This window comes from Tripterygium wilfordii, chromosome 3 (assembly GCF_013401445.1).
Source record: "Tripterygium wilfordii isolate XIE 37 chromosome 3, ASM1340144v1, whole genome shotgun sequence".
Taxonomy (NCBI): Eukaryota; Viridiplantae; Streptophyta; class Magnoliopsida; order Celastrales; family Celastraceae; genus Tripterygium; species Tripterygium wilfordii.
In genome coordinates this window covers 737,911-749,937 of record NC_052234.1, presented here as the reverse complement: position 1 = coordinate 749,937, position 12,027 = coordinate 737,911, and the positions used below count along the sequence as shown (strand labels likewise).

Sequence of the window (12,027 nt, the reverse complement as noted above, 5' to 3'; positions counted from 1 at the left end):
AATACATAATACAAAGTTTATCATTTTAACATTTGATATGGGTCTAAATTATGACCGTCAGACTTGCACCATATAGAAATTTTTCACCTGACGACATGATAGATTGAGTCGTAGGCACAAGAATATTGCTTCTAATGGAAATCGAACTCAGAACCTTTCGAGTTCATATATTTTGTCCCAAAGAGATTCACTACTAGAACATTACCTTAACCTTATGCTATGTCTTTCATATCTAGAACGTGGGAGTCTTAATAATTATTCTGGTTGGCGTGAGTTTTAAAAATCAAAATAAACGTGACTTACATATGTATATTCGTCTGATATGTAGATGTGACTCGTAACAGATACATAGGACCAAACTGAATTTCCTAAGAAAACACGGATAACAGGTAAAAAATTTCCTAAAGCACTCGTGAGTGAGTTGTGGGATCTTATCAACTTTATCATCTATTTCAACTCAAAAAGTGATTGATTATTTAATCTTATGACATCAATGGCAATTGTTGACACTGACGTAAATATTGAATAAAAAAAATTACATAGAAACCCAGCAGGCAAATTCCACTTAGCTGAGTCTGGGACAAGGAGTAGTGCCTTCAAGAAAAGGATAAAAGAAATGCAGAAAGCTTGTAGGGACTATGCCACTCCATTGAGCTACCTTTATGCGCCCACACGTTTGCCTCCTTTTTACCGAGGAACCACCCAATAGAGCATGTTCTCCGGACAGTTGAGTGAACAAGAGTAAGGATCATTAATCAAATCAATGATTATCAAGACATCTCCTTCAACAGCCACCTCTTTGTACAAACTTGGACTAGTGTATGCATATTCATAAAGTTTAGTCCAGGCTAACCAAAAACTGGTGTGTGTGAACAATATCTTAAAACCTGACTGTTGATTGCCCAGCAAGGACGTGGTATTTTGGTGGTGGTCATTGTTGGTGTTGTGCCCAAACCAATCATCTGCAACATGTTGCTTTAAACAACCATTCTTTCATCTCATCTCAACTTCACACCGGAAAGCTGCATCTACATCTCCACCAGAACCTTCAAAGACAGTTAAATCACTTTAATTTACAGCAATTATTCATTACCAGTAAACATGATCTGCGCAAAATTACCTTCAAGCTACATTACTAGAATAGCACTTTTAGGTCATTTGAAGGCTGAAGCACGAAGTTGTGACAGCATCCCATCTTCATGGAGTAGTCAATCATCGAATAATTAGCGAAACGCTCCCAATGAGTTTTGAGAATTGAAACGAGACGACCTAGCAAAAACTAATAGCTTTTCTCAGAATTAAACAGCACTCCAACCAGCTGTCTTCCCAACACCCCTTTCCTTCATCATATCTCTAGCCATTTCTGCCTCCTCCCACCTACCACTGGAATTATACATGTTGGCGAGCATTACATAGTACCCATCATTTTCTGGATCAGACTCAATAGCACGCTTTGCAATCCTCACTCCTGTTTCAATGTCATTATGAGTTTTACAAGCACTTAATAAAGTTCCCCACACACCTCCATCAGGAGAGACGGGCATTGAGAGAACCATCTCTTCAGCTTCCTGAAGATTTCCTGATCTGCCTAGAAGATCTACCATACAAGCATAATGTTTTAAATTGGGTGTAACGGAATAATGTAGCATCCTATCAAACAGATACTTCCCTTCTTCAACAAGCCCTACATGAGCACAAGCAGAGAGAAGAGGAAGAAAGGTCAGATTATTTGGTTTGACTTTCGATCTCTCCATTTCTTCGAAGATCTCTATTGCTGATTTTGCGTCTCCATGCATTCCATAACCTGAGATCATCACATTCCAAGTTATTACGTCCCTTTCCTTGATTGAATTGAACAATTCTCTCGAATTCTCAAGCTTCCCGCACTTTGCATACATATCGATTAATGCAGTGGCAACAGATTTATTAAGCTCGATCCCTTCTTCCTTAATGTAATTGTGAACCCTTTCCCCTTTATCCAGACTTGCCAGATGTGAGCAAGCTGAAACCACAGTCACCAATGTAGCAGAATTGGGTTTCAAGTTCTCCAAAATCATTTCATCAAAAAGGGCAACAGCCTTGATAGGGCACCCATTGTGAATATACAGTGAAAGCATTGTGTTCCATGTTACAATATCTCTCTGTTTCCTAAAAAATATACTCCGTGCAACAGCCAAATAATCATTTCTTCCATACATGTCGATAAGTAAACTTGTGATTGACACATCATCATCCATAGAATTTTTAACTAAATAGCAATGAAGCAATCGGCCTAATTGGATCAGTCCCAAATGAGAACACGAAGTAATCACAGAGATCATGCAGTTTAGATCGGGTTTAAGGCCTAGATTTTGCATATCCCTGAACAGTTCAATACATTTTGATTTTGCCCCAACCTTGCAGTAGCCAAAGATCATGGTGTTCCAAGACTCATTGTTGCATTTATGTTCTCTATCAAAAAGCTTTTCTGCCAGGGCTAAACATTCAAACTTGCAGTACATGGATATTAATGCATTACAAACCTTTTGGTCTAGCACATAATTCCTCCTTACAATTAATCCATGAAAGGCCTTACCTTCGGAGACACCCATGAAATTCCCAAAACCTGCAAGCATGCAACTGATCATAATTTCATCCGGAAGTATACCATCTATTTGCATTTCCCAAAAGAAACTTATGCAATCATCCATTAACCCAAATCTGGCATAAACACTGATAATTGATGTCCATGAGAGAATATCCTTATCAATAACTTCACAAAACGCAAGGTGAGTGTCATTGCATTCTCCACACTTAGAATACATGGTCAAAAGCGAAGATTGAACAACTTCAGAACAACCAAGTCCAGTTTTCACAACCAAACCATGTAGACACATACCCTCAATCAAAGCACCCATATTCCCACATGACTGAATCCCACCTTCTATGGTCCTGAAGTTTGGCCTCTCATCATCTCCACCAATTCTATGCATCTCACAAAAACAATTAAACCCTTTCTCACTTTCCCCATTTTGCACATACCCAATCACAAGCGCAGTCCAAGCAACCACATCTCTCACTGTCATTTCACCAAACACATGGGATGCATCTCCCATTCGCTCACATTTTGAATACATATATACAAAGGAAGACCCCAGTGCAGAATTCACATAGAAAAGGCCACATTTCAAAGCCAACCCATGAATATATCTCCCACATCCTAGCGACATTAGCTCCGCACACGCAGAAACAACCATAGGAATGGTAAAATCGCTGGGGAGGGTATCACATAACCGCATTCTCTCAAAAAAATCGAAGGCTTGCTCGTAATTACCGTTGGAGAAGTGGGATTGGATAACTGAGTTCCAAAGAAACGCGTCTTTGCAAGAAACTGAATCAAACACTCTGCTGCTCGAATTGGGCCTCTTGAAAAGAGTGTAAAAAGAGATGAGCTTTGACGCAATGAAGGGGTTGCTAGAGTTCCCAGTTGTGATAATAAGGGCATGAAATTGAAGAAGGGCTTGTAGATTAGATGGGGCTGGGTTGGACAGCAAGGAAGTGAATTGACAGTTAAGGTAGTTAGAAGGCGAGTGTGAGCAGAAGCGCTTGAAAATGTAGTGAGCGGGTCTGACGCTACTACGCATAGACTGTGACATCTAAGCAGGATCTCCAACCAGTAGAGATACATGGAACAAGCTCTATGATTAAAAACCTATTATTCGTGCAATAAACATTCCAAGTTATTGAAATCGAACACCAAAAACACCAAAAGATCATACCTTTCTGATGCTCCGACTTCAGTTTGAATCAAAGCCCGTCTCTTTTCGTTAACAGAGAGACAACAGGGAGAGTTGACACATACATCACTCGTTAATAGGTTTTTTTTTTTCCTCTCTTTAGAACAAGCGTAAATGCAAGAGAGCAGGGACGTAGGGGGGAATTGCGGGGTTCGCCCCATTTTATTTTATTTTATTGGGTTATTTATATCAAACTAGTTGCATGCCCGCGTTTCGCGCGGCACATATTTTGATTGGAAAATAGAGATATGTGAGAATTTTTCAATACTTTGTTACCATGAAGAGCAGTAGAGTAGAGTTTTAATTGTAGAAAATAGAGATAATTGTGAGATGAAGATGCAGATAAAATATGTACAATACCGTTTTTTTAGTTTGCTAAGAAAAAAAATTTCTAATAGGGTGTAAGAAATTTGATTCATAAAAACTAAGTATGTTAAGAGTTTATCAATTTTTATTTGTGTCGTTAGTATCTACAAAGTGTTATAGGTCATCAAAGCATGTTTATGAGACAATATTGTATGGTTAGTACAACATTCTCTATAAAGTGACATTCAATATCGAGAAATACAATGTAGCATAAGTAATATTTTTGAAATTATATTTTTAGAATAAGATTCTTAATATTTTTAGAATAAGATTTTTGAATTTATATTTTTGAAATGTTATGTATGACTGGTAGATTTATGCCTATAATCACTTTGACCTTCAACAACTCATTGAATTCTATCATGCTTTCATGTCACCACTTACATGTTCCAATACCAAATGGGCTTAATTTACTTACACATTATAACAATATAGCGTGAGAAAAACCTCTCATGTTGTGTATATTGCAATCCAGACAGACTACTAAACCTGACCAAACTCTAAACATGAACAATACATCAATTAAATACTACAAAAACACACAAAATACATAAAAAAAACACACAAAATGATAAAAACACACAAAAATAATGATAAAAACACTCAAAAATTCCCACAAAATGATGATAATTAATGCAAAAAACATACAAAATGTTTTCAAACTAAATACTACAAAGGAATTTCATTAATTGAGTAATATCAAAAGACTCTCATAATTAACAATAAATGACCTTAGTGAAGCTGAAACAACATCAAACCACTTCCATGAAACATTAAATACCCATTATGGGTCTTAAAGTTTTTCAATATATTTTAATTTTTTGTTTTGTCCATTACATTTTTTTTTAAAATTAATTCTCATCACTCAAGTTGTCAATCATTCCTTTTTATCAAGTTTAATTAAAATGTGTAAGCTTTTTTATAGAGGCGTCCACGTGGCATCAAGAATTAAGGAGAAGCCTTGTGGATCTTCAGTTATATATATATAAATTGATATAAATTATTATATTTATATCATTTATAAAAATAGTTATAAATTACAATTTTTTGCCACCATTTTTTATTTTTTTTGAAAACCTTCTAGGATCGTTTCATTACTGACATCATCGAACATTTTTTCCACAACATATACAATCAAATTATCATGTAACAGTTGATCTTCTATTTGATTGTAGAAAGACTCTTCACAGTCTTCTTCATGAGAGAAAATGTTCTATCTAAAGTTGTGACAACTTCAAGAGTCAATAAATCAATGAATACGGGGTAATAAAATTTTTAGATACTGAATAATTTGATCCAATTCAACTCGATAACCGATTTTTCAAACGTTTCAATTTAAATATCGAAATTTCAAATTTGTTCCAAAATGCTCACACTTGCTTTTTTACGTTGACCTACTAAAAAATGAGTAGGTTCACACGCTTCTAAGGTGCGAGATCTAGATGCTTTTTTTCTCTTGGTTGATTTACAATGAATCATTGAAGAAATAAGACGCAATAGTGCCAACCCAATAAAAAGCTCAACCAACCCGCACCCTTCAACAGGTGATGAAAATTCAAACCTCCAACATGAAAATTGAAAGGATGTACACCAACACAATGCAGAATACACCAAACAGAATTCACAAAAAGAAGGAAGAGATGATCGAGCTTATACCGATATATCCTCCCTTTCTCTTCCTTTCTAAGTTCAAATTACAAGTTTTCTTAACCAATAAAAACATTTCTAGCCAAGCAAAATAAGATTGCATTCTTATGGTTGCAGCCTAGAATCTGTTTGTATCACCTTCCACCAGACAGCTCAATGGCATCCTGGTTATATACTGAATCTTCTCCCCAGTCGAATCTTCTTTGCAGCCTCTCGTACTCTTCCCTGCGATTTACTTCCACGTGCTGCCATTCCTCCCACCTCTCAGCCAGGCCCTCTCCTTCCAGCATCCGTACCACTTCTGACATCGCTGGACGGTCCTCTGGTGATGATTGGGTACATAGGAGTGCAACTTGTATCATCATCTCCACCTCCTGGATGTTGTAGTTCCGACCTAGGTTGTGGTCCACAATAGAATACAGTCTTTTCTCTCTCTCCAGCTTCTTGACCTTCATAACCAAATAGACATGAAGCCATAAGCAAGCGAAAAAGTTGTGCTACGAAAATCATCCCGTAGAAATAGACACATTTCCGGACATCAAATTAGTCTCCAAGTTCATAGTCATGCAACACAGTAATATATGTAATTTGGACTAGGGCATTGGATAAAAACATATTACTGGGTGCGGTGACACCCTTCTGCATCCCATTATCAAAAATGGCTACAGTTTTAGGAAGGAGCGAAGACTAAATGCAGACATACAATCAAGGAAGAAACAGATGGGGATATCTTACATGATCCAGCAATAAGACATCATCCTCTTCTTCCAAACGTGAAAAGTCGATTGCCCTTTGACCAGTTACAAGCTCCAGAAGCATAACTCCATAACCAAAAACGTCAGTCCTTTCAGATGACTTTCCTGTGGACAAGTATTCTGGTGCTATGTGGCCCATTGTTCCACGTACTTGAGTTGTTACATTGGTCTTTCTCACATCAACCAATTTTGCCAAGCCAAAGTCACCGACAACTGCTTCAAAATCTTCATCTAACAACACATTAGCAGCCTTCACATCCCGATGGATAATCTTCGGATTGCAATGTTCATGAAGGTACTCCAGTCCACGCGCTGCACCTAAGGCTACACGTTTTCTTGTGGTCCAATCTAAAACAGGCTCCCCAGGTTTAAGATCTGCAACATTGCTCAAAATTATGAAATTATTAATAAAATTCGTGAGTATTATGAAGCTGTGCTTGAGAGAACTGAGTCGATTTCAGTTTCAGAATTTGACAAGACTCGATTCACATTTGAATCATGTGCTAATGGGGAAAACATATAGTAATTGAATGTTATCTAAATCGGGTGTTTAGGAGAAGCAAGAATACATTTCAGCCAAGACCAATTAGATAACAAGGAAACTAGACATAATGAGACCAATCACAAAAACCATTGGAGGATGCCTCTCTAATTGGAATTCAGTACTTTCTCAAATATACATGAGCTTCATTTGGTAGAGCTTATTATAAGCTATCTAAGCTAGATTATAAGCTATAAAATAAGTTGTTAGTTGTTTGGTAATCATAAAGCTTTAAGCTAGCTTATAAGCTCCTTTGAGAAGATTATTTTAAGCTAGCTTATTTTTGGTATTTGGTTGCATGAGGTGGTGAAGTCCAAATGAAGCTCATTTGAATCAAAGAGCATACAAGTAGAATGATTTCAAGATGTAACTAGAAACAGACGACAAGGGGCAATGAAGAAACAAGTTACATCGTTTTCTGGTGGGATCGGACTATTCTTTCCTTTTCTTTTCATTTTTTTTTTGCTAGGGAAATCAACCACCTTGAGTATGCACATGGTTACTCAAAGATAATCGTTACATGAGGGACACCTGGACCACTAGTCCATATTACCTTACAATGAAAGAGAGCCTGAGGGTTTTAAAAGTACACATAAGGTGCCAGAGAAACGAGCATGTTATTGAAGATTTAAAGTTTAGCAGCTTCGGGTTATACTATGAATTAAAGACCAATACCTCTGAGACGATTTGCCACACTTAAATTCTGCATTAATGGATACACCAAAAGGCGTTCTGTTGGTGTTGTGCAAAACCCAATCAGCCGCAACAGGTTCCTGTGGACAGCTACACTTATCATCTCAACTTCACGTTGAAAAGCAGCATCTCCACCCGGACTTTCAAAATCAGTTAACCGCTTCACAGCAATTTTCGTATTATCAGCAAGGACTCCTTTATAAACCTTTCCGAAACCCCCCTGTCCAAGGATATTCTTCTCACTGAAGTTGTCAGTAGCCAGTTGTAATTCCCTCCAAGAAAATCTTTTCAATTGACCAAAAGCAATTCTTCGGTCAACTTCACCTGAGCCATAAAAATAAAAATAAAAATAATACACCTCGAACAACCAGCTGAGTAAAGTTAAAAGTCTTTAAAAAAAAAAAAAGAGTCGTCATAATCGCAAATACTAGCACAAACCTACAACATCTACAAATACTTCACGCTTATAGCCCCTGTGTCTACCCTTGCATACAAAAAACAACAGTCCAATAAGAACTATTATTGTAAGTCCTCCAGTAACTCCGACTATGATTCCAACTTTTGGCTTACTTGAACCACCTGCCAAGAAGGTAAGGTTAGTAGGAATTAGCTGGTTAGGTCAAAAAACTCAATTGCTTTAGTTTGGTAAGCAAGATAATTCAAATTGAAATAGCTAATCTTATTACCTGATTGATCACCACTTGATTCACAAGGGTGATGAGAATTGATACCGCAATTCAATTTGTTTCCTGTAAAACTGAACCAAGAAAAGCTAAATCAGGATGAAGGTGAATTCAAGCCGAAGTTAAATTTATATACAGTTGAACCGAAGAAAGTGGAAGCTGTATCAGACTATGTTTGACATTCATAGTCACGAGAACTAGAAGATGAAAAGAATTGTAATCCAAGCTTATCATACTTGTATTTCGCAATTTGGAATAAATGCTCAGGAATTTGACCACTGAGATTATTGGAATCAAGCAGACTGCAAACATAAGCATACCATCAGAAACTATGATATATATCAAGAAACACAAATATATAAAGTTATCCTGCAGAATTCTAAAAGAAAAATATGTAGGAGAGCAGTTGATTCATCTTCATCTTAGCTACATAAAAGCAATCCATTTTCTAGTCTCGTCAGAGCACCAGATCGGATTTTTTCACTCACACGCTGATCAGGCTCGAAAGGCTTGAAAGTGATTGGGGTATAGTCCCAGTGAGATTGTTTTGACTCAAAGTCCTGGTCATACCAAAAAGTTCACAGCAATAACTACAACAATCAGTCTTTAAAACAAATGTATAAGAAGTGTAGAATATGTCTTACAGAACTCATAACATAAGAACATCAAAGACTATAACACTTACAGGAACTGAAGCCCCTTAAGATCAGCAAGGGAAGAAGGAATTTCACCAGTTAAATGATTATTCGTCAAATCCAAGCTAGTTAAACTTGTCAAATTTCCAAATTCCTTTGGTATCTCACCATTTATGCCATTTCCTTTCAAAGTACTGCATGACAAATGAATTGACATATATTAGCACAACACTCAACAGCTCTGTGCTCGAGTATCTGAAGATTGACAGATAAGCATAATATATATTGATGTCTGTGTAACTGAGAGCTCCACAAAACATGCACCCTAACAGTCAGGTTTGATTCCAAGACCGTGGGAAAATATTAACATTAGGAAAGTAGAAAGTTTCACCTCATTGACGAAAATAAATGAAGAGGTGTGTGAATTTATATGGTGTACAAGTGTTGCATATTTTGTAATATCAATGTCTACTGAGTATGCAAACATCCACCTCCATAGTAAACTAACAGCCTCATACGTACAGTGTTGTCAGAGTCTTCAAAATTCCAAGTTTAGGGGACAAGGTTCCAGAAAAGTTCATGGATGACAATGTCCTGCAAAAAGTACAAATATTAACATGTTCCAAGCATTAACAAACAGACTGAGTAACCAACGACTACGAGTATCTTGCATAAAAGTCTAGCAGTGCTAACATGAGCAGTTATTCGTGCATCGCTGTTGACAGAAAAAGGCTATTCTATGGAGGAAGAGCTTACACAGAAACAACTTTATTACTATTGGGGTCACAGATAACATTTGACCAAGTGCAGGGGTTAACTTGATTTGGATTCCAGTCTGACAGCTGACTGGGAGAAGCATTAAGTGAGACCTTCAGATCATTTAGGGCATCACCTAAAACAGGAAACAGAAGTATTCAGCATCATATCAAGCAATCACCGCACCTCTAACTAATCAGTACTAACACTCAAAAAAACTATGCTATCAAGACCAAGGAATATCAATAAAATATCATCCAATTTCATCATCATAGTGCCAATATAGCCATTTTTTACATTTCCTCAAAATTCATTACCCAACTCAATTGCTAAGTTGAAAAGAGAGAGACAAGTGAATATATTAGAAATAACTACCAAAATCTATAAGTGAAAACAGAAGAAAAACATATCACAAAACCAATATATCCCATTTAATGTATAGGTAGCTCCAACTGAAGATAAACATTTAAAATGCTCCAAGCATGTGAATGAATATGCCACAATGCAAAAAGATGAGAAAAACTTAAGAAGGGGGCTTCTCAGCGAAAAGAGAGAGGCCGAAAAGGACATGCAAAGTATTAGTCATATCTTCTTGTCGTAGTTTACTTGATTGGCGTTGTACCTTGGTCATCAGGCAAAACAAATGAATTCAGGCAAGCTAGTACCAAGACCACAAGAAACAAATCCATCTCTGATGCTATCAACCCCAAAGATGAATGCAATGAAACAGAGGCACCCCAACAAACGCATGGGTAAATGCCATATCTGCAAAAACATTCCACCATTGAGATTTCTAAACTGTAAATATAGACAACATACACAAAACTTGGTAGCAATATCTGCATCAACTGATCCGGAGAGGGGAACCAGTGAAGAAAAATATGAACATTCAGTATGCAAATGTCTAATTAGTTTTTTGTGTTTTTTTAGCAGTGTATTGAGCATACACATTTGAGTGTCACAGTAAAATTACTCAGAAGAACGGAATAACAGCCTTAGACAACCAATCTCAACCACTAATCGTCAAATCTACCTTATCAATATCATGTAATTCTCTCGACCCGAAAGATTTGCAAAGCAAGTTGCTGACAGTCTTCTGAAGCTCATTAGTTTAGGCTTTAGAGCAAAACCTCAGAAATTAAAATTATTTAAGCCATCAGTTTATTGTTCATTGAACCATTGAATCCTATTATTCGCACACCGTGTCATTCCGAGTAGCTGTGAATTAAGGGCGCGGCGCATACCACTTCAAGAATACCAGAGAAACCATACATCTACTTTAATTATCAATTTCAGGTACCAGTTTCAGAAAACCCAGTTTCATTTTCTGCTGAAGAATTAAGGGCCAATCTCATTCATTTCTCGACTTTTAAGGACTCTTCTGAAATTCCAGGTACCAATTCAGAAAACCCAGTTTCATTTCCTTCATAAAATCACTCGGAAGCAAAACAAGAAACAATTTATGCAAACCCCAGATCAAGAAAACTAAGAAATCAAGACTGAGAGAGAATGCAGAAGATGATAAAATTGAAGAAAGAGGGTACCTTTCGAAGGCTACAGAGATGTAGGAATCTGAATCAGAAGACGAATCTCACGAGGGGACTGCAGGATGGGAGAGTAGGAGTGCTTTTTCTTCGAGGGGGTTGAGCTGGCTAAAGCTTGGCAGCAGAGAGAGATAAAGGTAGACAGTAGACAGAGTATACAGTGTCTCCAGAGATTTTAACAGCCAAATGGCCCAAATCTAGAAAGAAACTTCCGTCTTAGAAGTCTCTTTTGTTCTTTTTACTTTCTTCTTTGCTTTTGCTTTCATGGTTGTCTGTAATTCTTTTGGTAAAACTGGAGAGTGGGGACGCCAGCAATAATTACTCCTCTCTCTCTCTCTCTCTCGGACTTCGCTTGGACTTGAATAGTTGAATTGGTTTCTGGTTAGCAAGTCAGAAGACAAAAATACAAAAATATCTTATTACTAATAATTTTATTACTGGGCCATTTTTTTTTAAAAGCCACATAGACTTACGCCATTAAATTAGTATAAAATTGTATTTATACAGTTATATTCTAAATATGACTACGTTCTCTGTATTGTTTATTTAGAGACGTGCTCTACTTTGCACTTGCTATGTAAGATAAAAATAAAGTTTTTTAGATATTAAAGTCAAAATATGAATTTATATA

The 12,027-nt window shown here is 36.9% G+C and overlaps 2 protein-coding genes across 2 annotated transcripts; both read right to left on the bottom strand.

Moving 5' to 3' along the window:
- Positions 1–475: 475 nt before the first annotated feature.
- LOC119992293 (pentatricopeptide repeat-containing protein At4g39952, mitochondrial) lies at positions 476–3,918 on the bottom strand. Its single transcript, XM_038839003.1, has 2 exons — positions 1,121–3,918; positions 476–1,046 (listed from the first exon to the last, which is right to left on the bottom strand). Exon 1 carries the CDS (start codon positions 3,633–3,635, stop codon positions 1,299–1,301), a length of 2,337 nt encoding a protein of 778 aa, XP_038694931.1. The 5' UTR covers positions 3,636–3,918; the 3' UTR covers positions 476–1,046; positions 1,121–1,298.
- Positions 3,919–5,653: 1,735 nt separating this feature from the next.
- Positions 5,654–11,630, bottom strand: LOC119992302 (probable LRR receptor-like serine/threonine-protein kinase At5g10290). The gene is made up of 12 exons (XM_038839016.1): positions 11,397–11,630; positions 10,475–10,617; positions 9,853–9,988; positions 9,619–9,690; positions 9,147–9,290; positions 8,950–9,021; positions 8,698–8,763; positions 8,465–8,535; positions 8,217–8,357; positions 7,761–8,102; positions 6,525–6,919; positions 5,654–6,238 (listed from the first exon to the last, which is right to left on the bottom strand). Exons 2-12 carry the CDS (start codon positions 10,539–10,541, stop codon positions 5,924–5,926), a joined length of 1,821 nt encoding a protein of 606 aa, XP_038694944.1. The 5' UTR covers positions 10,542–10,617; positions 11,397–11,630; the 3' UTR covers positions 5,654–5,923.
- Between the last annotated feature and the right edge of the window lie 397 nt (positions 11,631–12,027).

What these genes read in the sequence shown, in the direction of transcription:
- LOC119992293 (XM_038839003.1), bottom strand. Translation starts at nt 3,635, where the DNA reads ATGTCACAGTCTATGCGTAGTAGCGTCAGACCCGCTCACTACATTTTC.
- LOC119992302 (XM_038839016.1), bottom strand. Translation starts at nt 10,541, where the DNA reads ATGGATTTGTTTCTTGTGGTCTTGGTACTAGCTTGCCTGAATTCATTT. An exon ending in TTGAAGACTCTGACAACACT is followed by an intron (nt 9,291 to 9,618) that starts GTACGTATGAGG and finishes TTTGTCATGCAG; the next exon opens with TACTTTGAAAGGAAATGGCA. An exon ending in CTTAAGGGGCTTCAGTTCCT is followed by an intron (nt 9,022 to 9,146) that starts GTAAGTGTTATA and finishes TGGTATGACCAG; the next exon opens with GACTTTGAGTCAAAACAATC.